Genomic DNA, 23,664 nt, shown 5'->3' on the forward strand with positions numbered 1-23,664 from the left:
TGGGCATAAAATTAAGGTGTCAGACACATATTTTTGATTATTCGTAACAATGCATAATGTTTGTATTACCCTTACCTCTAAATAAACGACTAAAGTGGATTTCAAGAGGAAAATTAACTGTTGATATGACGTTTTTTGTGATTGGCATAAGCGATTGTGGAGAAAAATATGCTGGTCATAAGGAGCCTTTCCAACTTTATCATTTCCATTGTGAGCCTAGGATTCCCGGGGTTTGTCAGCCATTGTTCTGTGAAATAATTGTTAGAATAACTTTCCACCTCCAACGGTCCACGAGGAAAGATAAAGTGCGTTGTATTGGCCATAACTGCTTACACAAAACATTGTTCAAATGGGATAAAAGGTTTAAATTTCCCAATTCATTTCATCTGTTAGAAAACCTCCCTAATTTATTCAGTCACTTCCTTACCAAAGCCCCCCTGGAGAATATTGAATTTATATCAGAAATTCTTATAAAAAGTAGTAAAGTGCCATGCGAAGTGACACTACATTATACTCTATGGGGGGTGTCCGTTCTCGTGAGAGATTAGAAAGGTTTTTCCTCTCAAAATCTCTGCTTGCTCCGCAAAGAACGTCGGTTTCTGAAAAGATTTCTTATATTTTGTTTAAAGATAAATTGCTCTCTCTAACACTCGTTCATTTCACTTTGTTCTTTATTATACATTTATTATATATTTTTGCATAGGAAATGGAGATGTTAAAATACTAATCACAACAAATTAATGAAAATGTCTGTCAAATTTGTGCAAGTTAATTAACAGTAACGGGTGTACTAAACCAAATAAAACTAAACCAATAATGAAATCTTCTCTTTATGAGTGACATGTACAAGCATCAGTTTTGACAGTACCGGCATTTTCTTTGGACGTTAATATTTTTACTTTTAAGATAGTTTATCCAACTCTAAATAATGCCTGCATAAATGCGTTTTCAAAATATAAACAATATGAAAGATAAAAGCAATTTTTTTAGCTGCAATTTTCATGCTGAAATTTTTTTTTTACGAAAATGTTATTTTCTACTAATATGACAAATATATCATGGTTTTTAAAGTTTTTATTGAAAAAGATGTAAGGAAGCCTTAATTGAAGCAAAATAATATTGAATTATTGCCGTCCTGTACAAAAATTGATCTGCTCTATATTCCTTAGAAGAGAATCTTCTTTTTTTCTGACGAAAATTAGTGATTCTTTCAAATCTTACTTATCATAATTAAGAGTTTAGGTTACATGCAGACTTATCATATAGCAGGTTTTTGCAGCAAAATAAAACTCTAAAAAAATTCATCTCATATTGCTTTAATTAAAGAACATATTACTAGACGAATAGCATACTCTATTTCAGGACATCCTCCTAAGTTAGCATGAACAAATGAATATGATGTTTTTATTATTCAATTTGAATATTTTTTGTTAATCTGTTATTTAAGCATCAATGAGAATGAAAACGGTTGAATGCAGCCTTAAAATTATTTACTTAATATCAAATTAAGTAAGATTTGAGCCTGTTTTTAAATTACATATACATCAGTCCTAAAAACTGTATTATAGTAAAGTTGAATGTGCAAAGGAAGATAAGCTAGAATTCAACTGTTCTATGTATGTTTTATCCCCCTTTGTCCAGAAGTATATTTGCAACACAGAGAGAGAGAGAGAGAGAGAGAGAGAGAGAGAGAGAGAGAGAGAGAGAGAGAGAGAGACTATACATTGAATCATCATTAAGAACTGTCACACATCAAGTTACGTAAGCCAAATAGGTCTATGTTGTGAATTGATCATTTATGGTAATTTAATGTTATTAAAATCACAACATAGACCAATTGTGTTTATGATTTGATTTACCAAAGAATTAAATTGTTAGCATGCTTACTACACAAAGCTCAAATTTAATATTATCCATGTATTATACTTGCAAAGCATTGTACCAAACGTACACCGTGTGATAGTGCTAGTTGCTTAAACGTTTGGTGAAGCAAATGGAGAGACATACAGTATCATCCGTCAACAGGAAATTTCCAGTAGCGCTAGTATACTACATGTAGTAGTAAAACAAGTCAATTTATGAATAACAATATAAAAGATTTTTTGCCAAGTTTTCTTAATTTTATTTAGGGGTTCTAATAAACTTACGCTACAAAATATTATTCATGAATACAAGTATTTTGTTTCTTAAGTTTTAAGAATATACTAAACAAAAGAAGAACCATTCTGCTTTATCTTCAGAGCGAAACCTATCCAAAGACCATATCACAGGAAGCATCCAAATCCTGGAATGGTACGCACTTGTTAATTAAAAAGGAAACGAAAGTTGAATATTTTTGGGAGATGATTTTAATCAACTCTCCTATGCAGTTACTCAAACAAACCGAAACTGAAACAGTGTTTGGACCTCAGCACAAATCATTGCTGCTGACAAGACTTAGTTCTTGAAAATAATTGATAAATTCGATGTAATGTATGCTAAAGCATTGTTTTTCAAGGAAACTTATTTATAAATACCTTGAAAATAGTCAGATTTCAAATGGTACGAACAATTTAAATATTTTTTGTAGTCGTATGTATTCCTTGTATGAGTTCAATATAGTCTCGTCCAACTCGACGCTCGGCTGTCTCCGTAAATCCTTGTCGGAGATTTACGGTGTCGGCCGAGCGTTTGGTTGAACGAGACTAGAGTTCAATATTGCTTGGATCCATACAATTTTCGAGAAATATTTCTATTACTGATACATAGTTTTATTGAATTAATTTTATCTTGGAATATTATTTAACATGATTCATATGGGGGTTTCACGACATTCTTGTCGAAAAAGTCCAAAAATTCATATTATAAAAATGTGCGTAATTCAAATTAGAAACTACATGTACTTGTCATGCAAAATAACATATCATTGATTTTAAAATAAATAAACATCGACAAAATCAACTCCCGTCAGTTCTTCAGTACTTTGATTTATTGATAATACTTCATTGTTGCATGCAAATATAAACAGTGTATAAAGTACTAGCATTTATACAAAAATTGGTACTTATCAATGTTACAGAACAGAATTATGTCTTCACGTGTAAATACATACTCCGGGAAATAACGGACAAAACCGGAAAAAACGAAATGGAGTACATATTTACTGAGACAATCAATTGCGTAGTAAAAGAGCGAGTCGTGAGTATGTTATCAATACCATATGTAACAAATGTTTGCTTTTCAGAAAACGAAACAAAATTATACTCAAGATGGAGAAAAGCTTGCATTTGTTTATTTATGGATGGATTCAATACGATGTATGGTTATTTTCATGAAGCTATTTCTGTGTCAAGTGCATGTTGTTCACCCCCCCCCCCCAAAAAAAACCCCCATTATAAAGAAGAACTAAAAAAAAAACACATTAAAAATAAATTGAAAATAAATGATTTCAAAAAACTATCAAACCAAGCCTCCCCCGACAAAAAATGTGTCATTTACGAATTTTGAATATTAAATTTCTGTAAATGAATGTTTGGACTTTTTTGTGATATGATACTTTGAATATAAAGGTATGTAAATTAAAGAATAAATATGTACATGTATATAAGATTAAGGGATGCATGGAATCTTTTATATCTGCATTAGACCGAAAATATGAAATAGCAAATGGTAACCATGATTTACACAATTAATCAATGAAAAATGTTTGTCAGGAAAAACGGATATTCATATTTTGTCTCCGAAAATGAAACGAGACCAAACATAATCCAACTGTATGATGGTGAAATCTAAAATAAAACATACAGAAAACTTTAGCACCACAAACAACGAGAGTGAAAAAGAGAAAGTGAGCGAGTTTCAATTCACTCGTTGATACATTGATAACAAAAGATGAGAGACTAATTACATGAAGGTTACGTGTGGATTACTGCCGACACAACAAAACAACGTAAGCCGAACAGAGTGCATCTAAAGGGTGCCGATTATTACATCTAAATTATTTACATTCATGTATAAATGATATCAACTCAAATAATCAAGTCATGAAGAAGGAAGTAACAACAAAAATGAACAATAATATCACAGTCGAAATAATTCTCATATAATTGAGCTTTCTCTTAGCCCATCGCCGTGTTACTTCGAATGTATGTAGAGGAGTTTGGTCTCCGTCCTGGTGATTGCATGAGATGAAGATTCATCATTGACTTGCGGACCTCTGAAGTAGGTAACTTTGTTGAATGTCTCCCGCTTCGTAAAGCCGCTTGAGATCCAAACAAAGACGTTTCCAAATCACCCCTTAATTGATCGAGATCGAGATGCAAATTGTCTGTGTCATATCCGGTTTCGGTAAGAGACACGTCGCCATCATCGTCAGGAATGAATATGCTTGAATAGTCTGACCACTCAGCACGTGATCTGGGGTTGTATGTATACTTGTCCGAATATTCGGCACGTGATCGGGGATAGCCTCGCTCTGATCTGCTGTGATCGCCGCGAGCTGTTCTCGTTTCCTCTATCATTTTTGTGTTTACATCATTTAATGCCTCCGTTATAGCTTCCTCGGCCTTGTTGTCCCCTTCATTAAAGCATAAGATAAAACATAAATTTAAAACGTTTGCTTTGGAATAAATTTTTCTTGCATGAATTTGGTTGGGTGAATCAAATTATTGCATAATAACATTTTGTTTTACTTTAAAATAAAATAATAAATTGTACAAAAGCTTAAAAATACAAAAAGAGTTATGAAATCGATTTTGAAACTTGCATTTTTTTAAGAGCCAAGGAAAACGGCTTACAATTATTTGTGCCAATCATTTAATATTTATACATACGTTGTAAAATGCTCTACAAACCTTGCATCCGCGCCTGCTCTCTTGCTCGTTCAAAGGTATTAATTGCATTGGTGTAATGTTTTAATTTAACTACAATGAAAATAAACAAAGAATTGTTAGAACAAAGATAAAGAATTTCCAAGAGAAAAGAAAAGATCAACTTGGACAATTAACTAAACGTACCTTCAGCCACGCCCAAGAGGACGAGAGACTGAAGTTGATAGCTCCACTCCACCGCCTCCTCGGCAGCCTTTAGCGATCGGTGGGCGGCCTCCATGGCGAATTTATACTGGCCAAGAACAAGGAAACAGTTCCCGATCTCGTGGTAGAGCCATGCAGTCTCCAGCCTTGTCTTGCATAAAGGAACTTTTCTAGAGAACCTGTTAAAACACACATAAACAGCTATTAATAGCATTTGCTTGTAAACACTAAATAAAATGAACAAGAATCCATTAGATGTAATAGCTTACAGTTCTAAAGCCTGCTGGTGTTTATTCTGGAAGACAAATATTCTGCCCAAATTTCCTAGGGCTCTTGATACTGCATCATCATCATTACTGTAAAAGAAACATTGAAGAATTATTGAGCTCATTTCAAATCTTGGGCATTGTACTACTAGTGAAATTCATGTACTTAGTCGAGCATTCACTTACTTTTCTTCTCCAATCAGCAAGTCTCTCTCGTGATGGTCCAGTGCTGTCAGATAGTCACGTGTCTCTATGGCAGCGTTGCCAACGTAACTATGTAATTTTGCAATGACAGACATAAGGTTGGGAACTTGGATTTCGGTGAAGGATTTCATGGTGTTTAAACAAGACTCAGATTGATGCATGCAATCGGCGTAGCGACCATCCACATATGCTGAAATACCAAGCAGAAAATAAGTATAAGAATTGGGTACAATTTCGACTGTCAAGTGAAAGTTAAGTTAACTTAATTCTAAATCAAATTTACTGCGTACATTGAAACAGCTTCCATAAAAAGTAGCATAAAATTTTTTTTCCAATGATACCTATTTCAATATCTTCAAGCTCCCTTGTTATATAAATTTGAATTTGCTCCCTTTTGGCGGCCTCTTGTGAACTTCTGTCTTTCTTCGACCACCCTTGTACTCTTGAGTTCTGCAAAGGAACAACCCTTAGTGGTAACGGAGACTCTTCTCTTATTGTGTGGAAGGCGCTCGTGTCCTCTAGAGAATGGTGGTCATGATACAGATCACTCGGCTGTCGGTAGGTACTAAAACTAATATTCAGACAAGATTCTGTGTCAGAAACACTCTGATCCCTATCCCGTTCCTTTGACTTTCGTCCCGTTTTCTTCGACTTTCTGTCTCTTATCTGAGGTTTGGTTTGTTTGATTGGCGTAAGAGGTTTCCTGTTTTCTAGATTCTCCTTTAGCTGTAACCGTTGGCCTTCGAGCACGTGAAGAAACCGAGTTTGGTTGTTCTTCCTCGTAGAATTTTCTGCCGCTTTTTTCTTCTCCAGGTATCGAAACCATGACTTTGGCTGAGTTTTATCCTCATTCAGCAGCATCTGTTTCCTAGAGACCTTGGGCTTGGTGTTGACCTTGGTATCCCTGCTGGAGTCGGACCTGGGGGAGTTGATGCTGGGCAGGATACTATTGCTGTCGTGTTGTGTGGGTTTCTCCGCTGGGTCTGAGGGAGCTTCAGGGGGGATAATTCTCCCCTGTCTCACCCAATACAACACACGGTCATACAGGAAGTCGAGCCCATTCTCTGCCATTGAATGAAGGTCAACAGACCCCACAGTCAACCCACCTGTTCAACACATTACCATAGATAATTAACAGAATCTACTTTTGAAAGTTAAATGCATGTTATAACTTAATTATATTGTTAACACACATCATAAAATCACATTAGTTGTTTTACCTGCTTGTTCTACCAGCTGTTCGAGGTATTTTTTGTCGTTGTACATCCTGCCAAGAATTTGTTTCATCCTTTTCTCTGTGACGTCATTTTCACTGGTCATCTCGATATCGTTAATATCTGTGACCAATGACTCTCTGGACCCCCGCTCTATTTTGACCAATGGGTTTTGATGGCGTAGCCGGAAGCCCGGGGTTGCGAGATCTCGAGGTTTTTTATCTGGAGGCTCAGGAGGTAGCTGTACTCTTCGTTTCGTATCTTTCTTCTGTAGAAACAAAATCATCATATACATGTACATATGGCTTAATTTATAACATCTTGAAAACCCTTTACTAGTATTGGGTTCTCTTTCAGCAACATTTTGATAATTGATTTTCATGGATAATATTGTTTTTTTTTTTACTTTTTTCAAAAGCAAAACGAGCACCATACCTTTTTAGGAAGGAAAAAGGAGATGTCTCCAACCTTTGCTAACCGTCGGTTTCGAGCTAAAAAAATAAGGACAGAAATTTTTAACTTAATATGATTGGAATTGTATTACGTACTACTACATACTGTTTTTTGTATGATTCTTTTGTTGCTATACCTTTATTATGGATTTAATTTAATCTTGTTAGTAACACAAATATATATATATATATATGAAAAAGATTGTATGTTCTTACAAAGTATGGAGAGACATAATAATGTCAAACGTACAATTAAGTGTAATACATGTATGTCATTTGCTATCATATGGCTTAATTTTTTTTATAGACCTTTTTGAATCAGTTTGCACATGGCCAAAAATCAAACCATTTTGATCTTTACATATACCTGACAATAGTATATATAACAAACAAATTTTTAAGAAAATAGCGAATCTTATTTGATTTAGGTTGAAATTCCAACTGTTTAAAGCCATGGTTGTCATGACTACACACCAGAGTCGGATCTGTTAATGGCGTCTTGCGTCCTCTCTAGTCCTTCTTGGAAAGCCTTCATGTCGGGCCTCTGCTTGTGTCCCTTGTTAAAAAACACCAGCGCCATCTCGTATTCCCTCTGCTGATAATGAAGCTCTGCTTTCTGATACAGGGCCTGCCAAACGAAGACGATGCACTTTTAGACACACTCCAACATGATGTTGAATATAAATTTGTTAATGACAACGATTTGAGTGTATTAAAAGTCAAACAATTTGTTGTAAGTGCCCTATTGAATAAATAAGTTTCAAAAAGTTCAAAATAGTGTTTTAGAATGTAAAATTTGCCTAGTCATCTCCCTCTATTTTTGATCCTACAACCACAAAGCCTCACAGATCTACCCAGTGACAGGTCTGAACTTCCCACCCAAGTTCCTGAGAATGGAATCGGTCCCTCGTAAACATGTCATCCAATATCTGACGGTATTAGTTCAGTGGACAGATAGCAAGGGATTTCCGTTACAGGGTGCAATGTTTGCCCTGTTTTAAACGCTCGATAACGTCCATTGATAATCTCTCGGATCTTCTGATGATTGTGATAACATCTAGTTTTGGACTGATAACTAACATTACACACGGGGATTTGATTAATCTGCAGTTCCAGATGTAGCGGTTTCGCTCCAGAAAACCACTAATCATCTGTCCTCCTATCTCATTCTTGATCATACCAAAAGGTGACTCCTTGCAGGGGTAGTTTGAAGAAATGCTAATAATTCTTAATGAAGTAAGAACAATCGACGTTTTACTTTTAGTTTTGACTTGTCAGTCAAGAGCTCAGTCAAAGGTCTACACCAATGTCATTCTTTTACTAGTATATATAACACCTTTCATAAGTAACATGTCTTAATAGTGATAAGAGTTACTTCACTTTGGTCAGCAAAAATATGAAATGCTGGAATGACTTCGTATTATTCTCAAACAATATTTAAACATCTAATTAAGGTTGGATATTATGATAATTCAACATTACATCATAATACAAGTAAATGGAGTTTTTAACCAAGTCCTGTTGCTTGACGATGAAACTAATGTGCCAGTGGTTTTAATTATCTAGAAGTACGTGTACATATAACTGTAAAATGTTGATTAGGATACCTCGAAATATAAGTTCAATGTTCTAAGGATGAATATAATACTTTGATAAATTTTCTAATAATAATTTATATATAATAATTTATTTGATTTCATTTACTCTTATAACAAAACAAATGCATAAAAAAGACCCCCCTCCCCACCAAAAAAACCCAAAAGACCCAAAAACAAAATCATGGCGTTGTTTTAATGGATCCATTTACCTCGTAACAGAGCGGGTCTAAACTCAGTGCTGACTCCACATCCTGCATGGCCTTCCGGTGGCGCCCCAGCAGCTGGTGGCATCTTGATCTCGCCACTAACGTCGACTTGTCCTCCGGGATCAACTTCAGAGCCTGCAAATAGACCAATAATAGATCTATAGACCAGTATTAGTTCTTTAGAAGAATATTACTTCTTACAAATATACCTAACCCCAATGAATTATGTTTTTGGAAGGGAAGGGGGCAACAGAAGATTGTTTCTCTACGCTTAACTTAGTAAGAGAACAATAATAATTAATTTGCCAAAAAAGTAAACAAAAAATTAGAGTGGTTTTGGTTTTGGGCAAAAGGTGATCGTTTTCCAGCCCACAATCCTTAATAAAATAAGATATAAACAAAATAAAACTCCAAACGCATCATTTGAATATTAAATTGATTACTTAATATAATAAAATTATTAGATCGTCTTCTACATGTTTTTCAAGTTTGCAATGATTTGAAGAAATCTATTGTCAATTCGCCAGGAAAACCCTGCCCTGCTTAAAGTAATTTCCCTGACACATATAGTCTGAATATTTTTATAGCAAATAGGATAATAATGAAAAAACCGGTATTTAATATGTTTTCATGAAAAGCATACACACGCAATTTAAAAATTAAAAACTTTAAACGAGGCAAAGCATGCCACCAATACGCAGTTAATCCTGTTATTTCATATAATTTATCGTTTCATAATAGGGAAAATGTACGTCAAAATTTAATCACTTGGATCTATGTTTTTACATGCTCTCTCTCTCTCTCTCTCTCTCTCTCTCTCTCTCTCTCTCCGAAAAGACCCGGGGGTAGTTTAATGCTGCCAATCAAATAAGAAAAGTTTTATTTTACTATATATAGAAAGCGGAGTAGAGAAAATCCATGTCAATGTCTAAAAATCCGATTTTGTGTTTGTTATCATGTGTTGATTGTCATTGGATTAATATTGCTACAGATAAACATTAAATGCGCGGATCCAGAATTAATTTTCCAAGAAGGGAAGGGGGGTTGTAGTGCGAAGGATATTTAAGAATCCAGAGGGTCCGAGGTAATTTTCAGAAATTCTACTTTGAAAATTTAAGAAATGTGAATTTTCCACACCCCCCCCCCCCCCCCCCCCCCCACTATCTAGACCCGCGCTTGCCTTATCAAGGTAATATAGATAGTATGTATCCCGTTTGACAAATACGAAAGATACAACGAACAGGCGCGCATAGATCCTTTTAAAATATTTCTTGAATAAAGTTACTGCAATTTTTTTTCAACATTCTACGCTTAAATAAATTATTTAATTCAAAATTCATTGCATTGGGAAAATAGAAAGCTGAGAATTCCAAAAAGAGGGAAATCTGAGTGAATGCATTGTTATTGTTGTGGTGGTTTTTTTTTTTTTTTTTTTTACATAATATTTACTTCAAATGTACAGCGCATGAAAACAAATTATTGAATATCATTCGGTATAAAGTTTACAATATGTGTAAAAAAAATTAAATTCATGAACTTACATTTAAAACTCTGATATCCTTGTATCCATTACCCAGGAAAATATTGAACGTATACATGATTGTTGACAAACATTAGCAGGTTATCCAATACTAATCAGAAACGAACCAGCACCTAGAGTATTTTCCTCAGTAATTCGATTTAACCCCTGCCTTCTCTGTCCATTTAAAACACTTCAATTACTTTTCACTCTATGTTTTGTACAGGGTTTAATTCTTTAATATTATCTTCAATGACCGTCAATTTAAACTCATAAATGCACATTTCAAAAGAGAAAACCCCCGGTAGATCTTCCCCTTTTTTATCATTATAATAGGCGGTATGTATTTCTTTTTTCTTAAATGAGAGACAGCTTTGCTTTACAATGCCTTTTCAAACATAATGAAATTGCCCCCAACTTGGATATTATGATCGAAATTGAATTGTATACGCTGCCATATGTGCTTTCTAGTTTCATAATTATTAAAACACATCTTCAGGTGAAACCATTGTCTAAAATCTAGTGGAAAAGGTTTTAAACTGCAAGGTGTAGGATTTTCCTGTTTATTTTTCAGAACGTTTTTGGCACTTGCACGCTTTTGGGTTTTAATCATAAAGAATTATTGGAACGTGATCAAAATGTAGTTAATTATCAGTTTTAAGATCTAATACCCAAATTGAAGTGAAAATTCAAAATGTTTTCGTGTACTTTAATGTGGTGGTTAATATATGTATTCCTGTTAGATTTGTTGCCCTAGTATCTACAAAAGTGCGAGGAAACTCGGAGGTCGTTCAGAATCAGCTGATGTCTAATACATTACGTTACGTACGTATGTACGCAAAGTACAAGTATTTCTAAGTAGTCATAGTACAACGTTTTAATATGTTACATATGTATAATTGTCCACACTGTAACGCCATCATCACGCCAAAGAGCTCTCATCAAATTGACAGCTACATGCAAAAAAAATCGTGAATAATAAAAATATTATATATTTAGTACACGATGTTATATATTTGTAGAGTCTACAACTATCCTGCACTAATTCAAACGTGTCTTAATAAATTAATTATTAAATTTTAATGAACTGAAGTATTCACAGATTTTAAAACTTAATATTTAACCAACCTTTGAGGATCTTCTCTCGTTTAAGTTAACCATTTCAGCATATTCTCGCGGTTTCTTTTAGTGAAACTGTTTATGTAAACCTCATCACATGGTTAAGTTAAAGTTCCGTGATTTGATTGCAAATCAAAACAATAGTCACGAACTGTTGCTGTGCAGTTTAGCGGATTAAATTGTTTGTTGTGAAATTGTTGCCAGAATTCGCGCATTACGAATGCTTCGAGAATGTGTCACATGTAAAATTGAAATTGAGGATTAAAATTAATGAAATTAGAGACATTGCCAACTACAAGTCGATTTTAAAAGCGCAATAAGCTATGGGTTTGTTCCAAGTAAGGCATGAAATTCTTTTTGCCAAGGTGTTCTTTGTTTTCATATATATATATACATGTATAACAATCGTACGAAAATACCAGTATGCACTTTAAGGTGTTAAAATTATTTTCATCACTGAACATCCTTTTTTTAATCGGTAAACAAAGCAGTAAGATTGGACATTTTCATGGTCGTAAAAACTGAGCGAATCGGAGAAGTGTCCAAGGGTCAGCATTATAGGAAGAGTAATAAGTATGTGGGAAATAGTTTTCTCTCGGAGCTGTGTACAATGTATGAGGTTTATCTCATTTATAGGCCCAGGGGGTACCGTAATAAACTGTCGATCTGGCAAAGAGTCCCGATTAAATGCCTTCTATTACTCTCAATAGCGTTTTGTATAAGTTTTCTGATCTCGCGGAGAAAACGACATTTGTCGCTCTTTGTCACGAACCGGGAATTAAAAGTTCGGCCTTTGACTCAAAATGAAACTCCATATATAAATGGACAGTACCCTTGCAATTTTTGAAGTGGATACTTTGAAAAATGATATTCAAATTGACTTTTTCTGGTGGTTTTTTTTAAATTTCATGTACATGTAAAATATGTTTGTTGTTTTAAATCCCAAAGTATTGATTTCAAAATCGAATCAGAAAGAAATTATTTGGGTGTAAATATTTGCTGATGAAACAAATCCGTACTCGATATATTTGAACAAGTAGGTTTTAGTTTTACACAGTAGAAGTCGCCATTCTTGATGAATGGCAATTTCTGTTACAACATAAGAACACAGTTGACATGTTCCTGTAAACAAAACATTTCTTTTAGAGATGAAAGGTCTTTCATTATAAAACAAAGGAAATGAAACTTTCGAAATCCTGTGTATACACTTAAAAAGAAAAATATTTTCTTTCTCTTTAAACACGACAAATTCTTGAGTAATTTACAGCACTATCCGAAGGTGTTCTACTCAGGCAAAATTATGAGTAATTTTTATCCGTACAGAATAGCAATGAAAAATTTTTTATAAAATGTTAATCGATGAAACAATTACTAACATGACAAAAGAATTGATATTTTATAGAAATGCTTATTTAGGCCCCGAACAGTCGACTTACAATCCTTAAAGACAAATCAAAATCTGAATTGGAAGTGTTTTTAGTGAACAGTATTTTTGGCATCCGCCACTTCTAGCAGTCGACTAATTATAAATGAAAGAGTTTTAAATAATGAAGCAACGATTTCTTACGCTGTGGTACGATTCAAGAGCTTTCTCCAATTCGCCTTTCCTTAAGTGGTCGTCCCCCTCGGACTTGTAGATGGAGTGCATGTACTTTTTCCTGTCCTGTTCCTGTTTCTTGTTTTGGATCGCGATTGTCCTCGGTATCTTTGGCAGCTGTCTGGTGGTAGTTTTGGGCACCGTCGGAATGGCCGGGTTCGTGTTGTTGCTCTTGTTTGAAGACCCCGAGCCTGATGTTCCGGGAGGGGTTTTCAGGACAAGAGGAGCGGGCACCCTCGGAAGTGATCTAGATAGTTTGTGACCCTCTTGATGCTGTGTGGCAGCAGGCACCAACGGAAGAGCTCTTCCATGTTTGCCAGGCTTCTTGGATTCGGTGACCTGGGGTTTGGGGACCTTTGGAAGTGTCCTGTTTTGGGCTTGGGTGAGCTTTGGCGTCGATGACCGAGGTCCTACAATGGACGCTGTCATTGTTACTTGAATTTTGGTTTCGTTCGTGTATCCAGTTTTATTTCCCAAAGTCACAATTTTTCACAGTATTTCGTAAAATATCTTCTTTTCGTTTTTTTCATTCTAAATCCCAATTCGCAATTGTTTAATAATTCCGATATTTAGTAGGTATGCACTGGTATTTTTTCTGGGTTTTTTTCCCTTCAAGTGTTACATGCAAATACACCTTCGATCACCTCCGAGGGCGACAAATTCTTTTGTTTTACCTAATGTCTCTAAGCACTAGTTATTCAGACTTCTTCTCAAGTTTCAGCGTTATCTGTCGAAAGTGAAGGGTGCCGCGACCAAGCGCGTGGACACCCATCGCCGATACTAAAAGGGTAAACAATGAGCGAGAGCTGTGTACACACACCGCTTCATATCCCAATCCTACAATGTATCGGTTTTGGGGAGAAGGGTGTCGTGTCGTAACCAGCGGAACTAAGGCTTATTACTGTCTTTGTTGTCCAAATGGGTGCATTTTAAAGATTAATTACTAACCTGTTATATTAAGATTAAAAAGACAAAGTCCATTACCTATTGTTTGTATTGCTACGTTTTAATGACATCGTATACACTGCAGCGGACAATAAATGTTTTATTAAATACCCTACACATTGCTGCCAGATAATCAGATCAAAGTCGGGTGAAAATTAAAAATGACAATCAATATCGGGTAGGGTATTGGAAGACCTAGTGTTACACCGGACTATCTTACCATTTACTGTGTGTAGCATTTTGCTATATGGTGTCTTTATAACACCTTTTCAAAATCTTGCTTACTTCTTTATCAGTGAATAGTATTGGAGTGCAAAAAAATTAATGATTTAAACAACGCATTACCTATTTTATACACTTACTATCCTTCACATACATGTACAGCAAAGTACCGTACGTGTAAATATACATATTGTACAGTTATATTTAATGGCTACTTACAGTGTGAAGGTTAAACTTGATTGGAATATGATGTTAGGTACTTTATCAAAAGAGCTAGGCAGACAGTTTAAAATCTGATAAGTTGTAAAATTAAAGTAAGTACAGTATGGGACAATTTCAGATATTACTAATGCAATCTAATTAAAACCAGATCTTTGATCCGTTCCAATTAGATGGCTATAATGATCAAAGCACGAAATACATTGTATTTCTTAAAAAATTATTACCGTCACAAAATTTACCAAAGTGACAAATACGTGTACATGTTAAATATAAATGTTGAGGAAATTCTACATGTAAGTTTCTCAACCGAACTCGAAAACTGGCGTACAGATGACGCGTTGGCACTCTAGATATTCACTTGGGCTTTTTCTTTTACATGTACAACAGAACTATGAAAGATAAAAAGTGAATTATATATTTAATTATGTAGCAAAATGTAGGGGTCTAATTTTTCCAGTGAAATTCTTTATGTTTTATTTAATATTGTTATGCTGAACAATTTATTAATGCAAATTACATTGAATGCAACTTCAATGGAATCGGATTTTTGAAAGACCGTAATATTCTAAAATTCCTACATACATGTATATTGTAAGTTTTAAGAAAAGTTAAAGTTGGTCTGATGCGTTTCAATTCAGATATCCAGTTTCTAGTGTTTTTCAAGTAATTGGTGATGAAATGTACATGGAAAAATAAGATTAGACTCGGAAACCTCCATGTCCAGTGGTTCCTGTAATTATAATTGGAAACAAGTATACAATTAGGAACCTATTCGCTCGAGTACTGAAAGTCAATTTACAAAAAAAAAAAATAATTAAAAAAAAAACCACCATAAAACCCCCACATCACAAAAATATAGGCTCTTCAGTCATCCAAGTAAGAATGTACGCAAACTACTCAGACTGATGAAAATTTTATTTCATCTGATTTTTAGAGCGTAAATCTGCATCTAACACTACAAAGTGTGGAATAATTATTATCATACGTAACCCATGCGTGCCTGGATTATTAATTAGTGTTTAGTTTAGTATATGACGATTAATTTACTTGTAGCTATTGTGCTTTTTTCAAAAAAGTTATTTTTTTTTAAGAAATGAAAAATGTATTAATCGAGGCTATTTTTTATTAAAAATATTTAACTTACATGTATTCATGTTAGGTTGATAAAAATTCACAGAGATTCTGTACAAAGAGTTATCGTTCGTATCTTACATAGAATATTAGCGTTTTAGTCGACAGCTGTAGTACGCGGTCATTACGATATCAGTTATACAAATGGCTTTTTAGACCAAAATGTTTTGATAAGAAATTATTTGTTTCGAAAAAGCACATGCTGGTAAAATCCGGGATAAACATTTATAAAAAAAAATAATAATGAAATGGATAAATTTCACAAAAGCAAAACCGATATGAAATTATTTAGCTTTGGCTTTTCTAATAAATAACAAATAACAATAAAGACAAGGAAATATAAAAGATCGTACTATGATACGAGGGCCAATAAAAAATATGAAGACTTTTACCGTGGCTATTTTTCTTAAAAGTCTTATTGCTACTAGAAATAATTTCGCAATATTTTTAATCAGTTTGAAACCAACAAATTAAATATAGTCCTTTATTTTTAAGAACTATTCAAAAATTAATCCTGCAAAAATGAGGTAACGGCGCACGGTCAAAACTTGTGTTATGTCATCAATTTTGTACAAATTGGACGAAACATGTTTTTAAAATCGGGTAACAAAAATACCTTTTCATCAAATGGAATGAGACTTCGTATATGAATAAAAGAAGTGTTAATGATAAATTACTAGTAATCTGTTAGTTATGATTTTTTTTGAAAATAATATATGATAGACAGTCACAGTGTCTTCGTATTTTTTTTATTGACCCTCATTTATATGACATGTTGTCGAAATAATTCTGCATTAAAAATGATGTTTAGTAGCATACATACTCGGTCTGTAGAAATTGTTAGTTTATACAAGGGCTTAACTTGGCCAAAAACTCCACAGAAAGTAGAATATTTGTGGATATCGACGAATAATTGAAAGGCGCAAAAGGCACTCACCATTACTTGGACGGTGATACGTTTTCACACATCGAATTTTGAAATATGATTTCAAATCGGTGTATCAAGGGTGATCAACGTTGAAACCACGCAATTAATTTTGTATGGTGCAATCCAACGACGAAGAGGTAATGAATCTACTTGTAAACATAATTTCGTTACACGAAGTATGTGTTCTGACGTTAGTTTTGAGAGTACATGTATGCAACATGAAAACGACAATGATGCTCTCTGCGATAGAAAACATTTTTGAAAACTTTTTTTGAACAATAAAAATCAATGATTCGTAAAAATTTTTATGTTTCTTTGTTTTTGCATATATAATTAGTTTGCTAGTTTTAATCACTCATCATCAATGAGTCTTGGACCTGTTTTATTTATTCGCGTTACCACCGCATCGATGGTGTTTCATGTTGTTAATTTATCAGCTAGGAATCATCAATAATACAAAACATCAGAAGTTCTTAATCATCGTTCTCTATCATTAGCTGTTTTATACACATATCTTTATTCGACTAGAACAACATTTATTAGCTTTTGTCATTCTAGCGTTTTCACTAAGATTTTATTCTTCAATAGGAAAAGGTCCATTATTTGAATCTTATAAAAGATTCATTATAGAGATGCATTTACCTTTGTTCCCTATTAAGATACTAGTATATATACAAATCAATCGTTCTGTTTCTCACTGCCAGGGACTTTGCATCCTATGGTAGTTTGGTAACCATTGGCCAATATTTAGGCTGGATAATAACTAGATCAGAGGTACACAATAAACCCACAATATTACTCAAACTGCCAAAAAAAAAATCACGGTATATTTTCATTTGATAAAATATATTCAAGGACAAAACTGCACTAGAAAAGCACTTACCAGAGAATATACGTATTCTTATATAAAAAGAGGATCATGATCATAACTGTACACATTTTAAATGCCATCGGAAAACAAATCTACATATATGTAGAGAGTAATTGTTAAATCTATGTTGTATGCTGCCTTGGCTAGACACTGCCAGAAAAACAATTTACAATAGCCTCTTTTCAATCTACCTGTTTCATATTTGAGGAAAATGACAATCAATTTTGATATTACCCGCAATTATTTCTTGGTGTTTGTATTTTTCAATGTGTGTAGCTAGCTAAATGTCAGATTCAACAGTTTGATAAAATCTACCGTTGTGTGAGACAAATAAATTAAGCTAAAGGTAAATATAATGTCATGTCATCTGCGTCATGCATGTTTGTTGTTGGCATTACTATTGCTCCGACGGTTTTTAAAGGTGTTATTTGACCAGAGAGAGAAAATCAAAATATATTTAAAGGTTTTTATCATTATTCTTTGTCCTTATGTGCATGTTACAAACCCGCAATTATGGTCGAAATGACTCTGTATCTTAAAATGATTCCCACCACACGTTTTACCCTCGGTCTTGAGAAACGACGTTATCATACAGTGGCATACCTCGACAAAAACTCAAAAAAGTAGAAGATCTGAGGATAATGAAGATTACTGAATCAATAAAATGCTTCCTTTGGTGATTCTTGCGAGATATGAAGATGGCGCCATTGCAAAAAAAAAAAAAAAAAAAAAAAAAAATAAGAAAAAGAACGCAGATCATGTAAATTTTTTGTGCAATAATCGCTACCTTCATAACCCGCATGAATCATCAAAGAAAGCATTTTTTTGGTCTATATTTACATATTTTCCAATCAAATCTATAAATTGATTGATTGTAAAATAAGTTTAATTAACTAAACTTCTGTTAATGTACATCAGTACGTAAGATATAAAAAACCCAGCCAAATCGTCTTATATGGAAATTTGAGTCTGACATCATCATTATGATTTCGTGCAGTCTGTGATTTATCTTAAGTTGCTGTAGGTTTCGGCCAATCGATAAACGGGACGTGTCGATATCAGCCCTGTTAATTTCTATAGAGCTGTGAATTAATTAAAGTTTCCGTAAGAAATAAAGGGAACCATACTCGGTAGATGTAAATATAAAGCATTATCTTATCATTATTCGACTAGAGCACCATCACCTACAAGCTTTTGTCATTTCAAATGACAGTACAATTATTTAGTATTCAATCGAAAAAGATCCAGTGTATGAATCTAATAAAAGATTCATATTGAGAGAGGCCTTCGTCCCATACTCATACATAGACACGAGTCAATCTCTCTGTTCCACACTGTCAGGGACATTGTTTGTTCTTGTTATCTATGATATGGTAATGTAGCTACAGGTTTACTGTTTCACTTCTAATGAAGGTTATATATAGCCCTGACTTAAACATCAAGCCCGCAACATCCCTGAAACTGCAAAAAGTAATCCATGCTTATGTTAACTTATAGACCACTGAACAACAATCAAAGACAAAAATGCATTACAGTAGCAATGACCAACAGTATATTTATTTTAATGTAAAATTAATAGGTTAGTACCATAACGAAACACATTTTAAATATCACGGAATATATACCAAATTATAAAGAGAATCATTGTCAAATGAAATCTCTCTGCAAACTGCCTTGGCCATACATTACCAGAACACCGGCGTATGATAAACTTCAAACTTCGAAATCCGACTTTCCGATGATGTGATTTGAACATATTGTACTTTAATTAACGAATGCAAATATAAATGTTTAGTTTCCCGCAATTGAAATGATAACCAGTCATGCTATTAGGAGTCATCATAATGATACCTTACCGTACTGTTTTAATGTGCTGAGCTACATGTAGATACTAACGTAGGTCTAATTCAAATATTTTGTCATACTAAATAATCTATCTATGTTTGAGAAAAAGAAATTTTACGGTAAGTAAAAATTATGTTGCATGTATAAACAAGCAGAGCTCCATTCCCTGTACATGTATTTCAGCAACTACTAGTATTCAAAACTCGTCTTGGTCTACAATACGTTAATTATGCATAAACTGCTAATTTTTGGATGTCGTCGGTCCTAACACACTAAACGATGCAGCCAAATTGAATACCACACGTTAGCGCGGTATGTTAATTTGTCTTTAAAAATTATCATACATATTTATATATATGATAATTTATATTATATCTTTGATTATATATTAAATTGTCTTTAAATTCAATTTATGATAATTAGTAAGCATTCAATGCTTATATCTATATATTCATTCTGATGTCAGCTTGTATAATATATTGTGTATCATCGCTATTAAGGCATTGTATCTTTGTTTGTGAGCTTTTCTTTTGATGTCAGCAATTCATTTTTTCTTGATACACAACAGTTTTCTGTGGTGTATCTGTGATGAATCACACTTTTTTTTCTGATGGATCACACTTTGAAAAAAATAAAAAGTAGCAAAAAATAAGAAAATTGTATTTATCATTTACAAATTCATGTGCTTCATGAAGTTCAAAGAACATACCAGTTTCTGTGAAATGTTTTAAGCAGCTATAAAAATTATAACACGAAAACTTATCATTTTTTACTGCTTAAACAGCCACTTAATTATGGCTCGAAATGAAATACACAATTATCTAAATCCGGTGTACTCCACGAGTCCAGATTTTTTCCTCATCTTCCGGCATTATCGAATCAACTTGTCGCACTTTGGTACCTGAGCCCTTTGATAATAATTCCTTCATGCAAACATCTAAAACTTTGCGGAAAACGGCAATAAGGTCGTCATGTTCATCAAGAAAATTCACTGCCATTCTGTTTATGTACCTCTAACACAAAGAGTCGCAACCAGTAATTCTGTTGAGGATCTTCGTCCCGGAGATGCATATCAACAGATTGTGAATGTAATATATAGAGTACTTTTTAACGAGTGTATCTTCAGATAACAGACGAGGGTGCTTGTCCCCCGAGTCTGATATTTAAAGATGCACAAGTTAAAAGGTTACTCTAAATGTTTTGTATCGTTGTTTTCAATGCACTGAGTTGCCCATGATCTATCAAAATTTTATTATGTTCCATTTTATATGACCAATGAAAAAAGAGCACGTGATTCTAGAAGTTAAGCGTAATACATTTTATGAAAGTTCCATCTACCTCGCCCTTTTAAGCCAAAATGCCGTGGATGACGGTTGTGATTTTATGCTCTCGCAATCCTTAGGATATAGTTGAAACCGAATTCCTTAAATAAATTAGGAAACCTGAACTTATATATGCTATTAGCTAGGGATATGAAACATATCAACATGGTATTTAGATCGCTTTCGCGAATCTAAATATAGTGCCAGAAACTTTGTCAAAAAAAAAATCTTTATTGTTGACGAATAGCAGAGACATAAATTTATTTATGTCTCTGCGAATAAATATGATTTAACGATTATTTTCCATTGGTACATGTACATATCAAATTAATTATATAAGTTTAAACGTTTCAATTAATAAAATTAATAAAATTGATTAAAAATACTAGACTTCGACCCGTGCGTGCATGGGTTGACATTGCATATGATATCGGACATTTACGAAATACTCTAACACAGTGCACGGAACTCTCGGGATTTTTTCTGATAAATGCACTGTGTAAGAGTTATCTCCATGAAAAGAATATATAAGCAAATTTTAATGAAAATTTACACATATTTGTATTATCGTTTCTGAGTTTATCCAAATGTGAAATCCAAATATTGTGGAAACATAAACTAAAGAGCCTTCCGTGATTTAGCGTAAATGTAATGCGCATGTACAAGATTGTAAAATCCAAAAAATCCAGATGATTTCCGGATTTTTTAAAGGAATTTTCGTTGATTATTAATTAGCGAAGCTTGATTGAGAAAAAATAAAAACAAATTGGTAATCTTCACGTACCAATGATGTTTAAAATATATAAAACAAAAGACAGTACTCTTCTGATTTATCGGTATTAAAGCCGAAAAATTCAAGTCTATTAATTTAATATAGTAGTATATATATGTTTATATTTGTGTATTCACAGGAAACTGAGCGTCGCATATTTCCAATAAACATAAGGAGATATATACACTGAATGTAAATGCATGTATAGGATGATTACAGCCTCTTTAGAGATGGGCTTGATTGTGAGCTTGTAAATGTCAGAATCTGTTTTCAATGGACATTGTTACGAACATTGTCTTCTAAAATAAATAATTTTCCATTTAAACTATAGTTTGTATTCGATATAAAAATATATTTAAAACAATCATATTAAAAAAGATCGTGTGAATAAAATAAAAGGCTCAGTACTTGTGTAAGCTTTCAACAGGAAACATTCATGCATTATATATACATAGAGAAGAGCTGACAATGGTGATTGGCAAGATTCTATGTGAAATCGTTATGGCAAAAATGAATATTTTATCGTTGTGTTTGACAGCAATGAAAATAACATGACTTTATTGTTTATGCTCTTTTTCACATGTTAAAGTTCCAGCTACATCATGCATAATTTTTACGATGAAACGACACTTTTGATTATGTAAGTTACTTGGCTTGACTTTGTAGAAAACCTATTGTGACAGTTAAATGTACTGGTATGACAATTTTTAAATCAAGAAGGCTGTCAGAGCATTAACAATTCAAATACTACTTCAAATTTTAATTTTAAAAAACTCTTTAAAATAGAAGATGATTTGTACAACGTGTTTGAGCGACGCAATATAGTTACAAATCTACAAAATGAAACCGCTTAACAGCTGCTTAAGAAAAACTGTCTTCATAATAATGGATAATGCACACCAATATTTTTTTCTTTGCATCTTACAAAGTCAATTCCTGTAATATCCGTTTAACTGTTTATTTTAAAAAATTACCATTTTAAAGTACAAACTGTTTGCACATACATTGTAAATACGTTGTTAATGTGTACTTGCCTTTCCCACTTATAATAATATTGTTATATTTAAAAAGATTAATAATTTGAAGACACAGAAACGATTATTTTTTAAAAAACTAGATCGTTCTCGTTGCGAGCAACGAGTGGGTCTTTCTGTCTGATTATTGAATAGATTAGATAAAACTATTTTATTCAAAGACAAAATCGTAAATCTAAGCGAAAATTTAGTGGCACTCGGGGCTTGAACCCCGGTCGCAATGGCCATGTCCACGACCCTATCGACTGAGTTACTCGAACTTTCGCTTTAGGACTTTGATGTTTAATATCCCGAGAACGCGCAAATCGATTTTAAAACAAATTACATATTCTGAATCAGTGAAAGGGTCCCTATCATCTTTTTTGAAAAAAATTATGAAATAAAAAAGTTGAAAATTTTCATTTTTAAAATTTGCTTTTGGTGACCACCGGAAGTGACGGCGGACATTTTTTTGACCAAGGTACACCAGAAAATTGGTAGATCTATCATCTCTGAAAATTTCAGTCCTCTGTGTTTACTCATTTTTGAGAAACGTCGCAGACAACACTGACTTTTAAAAATCATAAAACAACAATAACTTCCGACTGGAAGTGAATTTTCAAAAATTATCGCGGCGATATAAAATTCAGTGCACTAGGCATTATCCCTGAAATTTTGAAGAAAATTGAACGCGCCATCTCTGAGAAATCGTCTGCACAAAAAGTGTAAGGGGAAAAAAGAATAACTAGATTGTTCTCGTTGCGAGCAACGAGTGCGTCTTCCGTCCAATTTTCGAATATATGAGATAAAGCCCATCATTTTAAAGATAAAATCATATATCTAAGCAAAATTTTAGTAAAAAAAATTTTTGGCACTCGGGGCTTGAACCTGGGTCGCCTAGGCACATGTTTAATGACTGAGCTACTCGGACCATCGCATCAGGACCATGATGCTTAATATCTCGGGAACGCATTTATCGATTTTCAAACAAATTACATATTCTGCATCAGAAAAAGATTCACTATCAACCCGTTGGAAAAATATCTAAAAAGCCAAAAGATGAAAAAATTGATTTTTTGTCTTTCCTTCCGGTGACGACCGGAAGTGACGACGAACGTTTATATGACTATGTTGCACCAGAAAAACTTAACGTCTAACATGTCTGAAGTTTTCAGCCCTCTATTTTTTCTCGTTTTTGAGAAACGT

General features: G+C 33.6%; 1 protein-coding gene across 3 annotated transcripts; it reads right to left on the reverse strand.

Moving 5' to 3' along the window:
* Positions 1-2,948: 2,948 nt before the first annotated feature.
* LOC128190554 (outer dynein arm-docking complex subunit 4-like) lies at positions 2,949-14,082 on the reverse strand. 3 transcript variants are annotated; one of them, XM_052862642.1, is made up of 11 exons: positions 13,158-14,082; positions 8,956-9,087; positions 7,623-7,776; positions 7,132-7,187; positions 6,703-6,964; positions 5,824-6,588; positions 5,465-5,672; positions 5,282-5,368; positions 4,995-5,191; positions 4,833-4,901; positions 2,949-4,555 (listed from the first exon to the last, which is right to left on the reverse strand). In XM_052862642.1, exons 1-11 carry the CDS (start codon positions 13,614-13,616, stop codon positions 4,098-4,100), a joined length of 2,847 nt encoding a protein of 948 aa, XP_052718602.1. In that variant the 5' UTR covers positions 13,617-14,082; the 3' UTR covers positions 2,949-4,097. The 3 variants fall into 3 exon arrangements, with proteins under 3 accessions (XP_052718602.1, XP_052718619.1, XP_052718610.1); XM_052862659.1 differs by lacking the exon at positions 13,158-14,082 and adding an exon at positions 11,600-11,686; XM_052862650.1 differs by lacking the exon at positions 13,158-14,082 and adding an exon at positions 10,494-10,673.
* Between the last annotated feature and the right edge of the window lie 9,582 nt (positions 14,083-23,664).

Source organism: Crassostrea angulata, chromosome 1, assembly GCF_025612915.1.
Source record: "Crassostrea angulata isolate pt1a10 chromosome 1, ASM2561291v2, whole genome shotgun sequence".
Taxonomy (NCBI): Eukaryota; Metazoa; Mollusca; class Bivalvia; order Ostreida; family Ostreidae; genus Magallana; species Magallana angulata.

Bases quoted from the DNA above. Each gene is read 5' to 3' on its own strand.
- LOC128190554 (XM_052862642.1), bottom strand. From the start codon at position 13,616: ATGACAGCGTCCATTGTAGGACCTCGGTCATCGACGCCAAAGCTCACC. The intron at 5,369-5,464 runs GTAAGTGAATGC...TTTCTTTTACAG, and splicing joins TTGCTGATTGGAGAAGAAAA to TAATGATGATGATGCAGTAT. The intron at 5,192-5,281 runs GTAAGCTATTAC...GTGTTTTAACAG, and splicing joins CACCAGCAGGCTTTAGAACT to GTTCTCTAGAAAAGTTCCTT.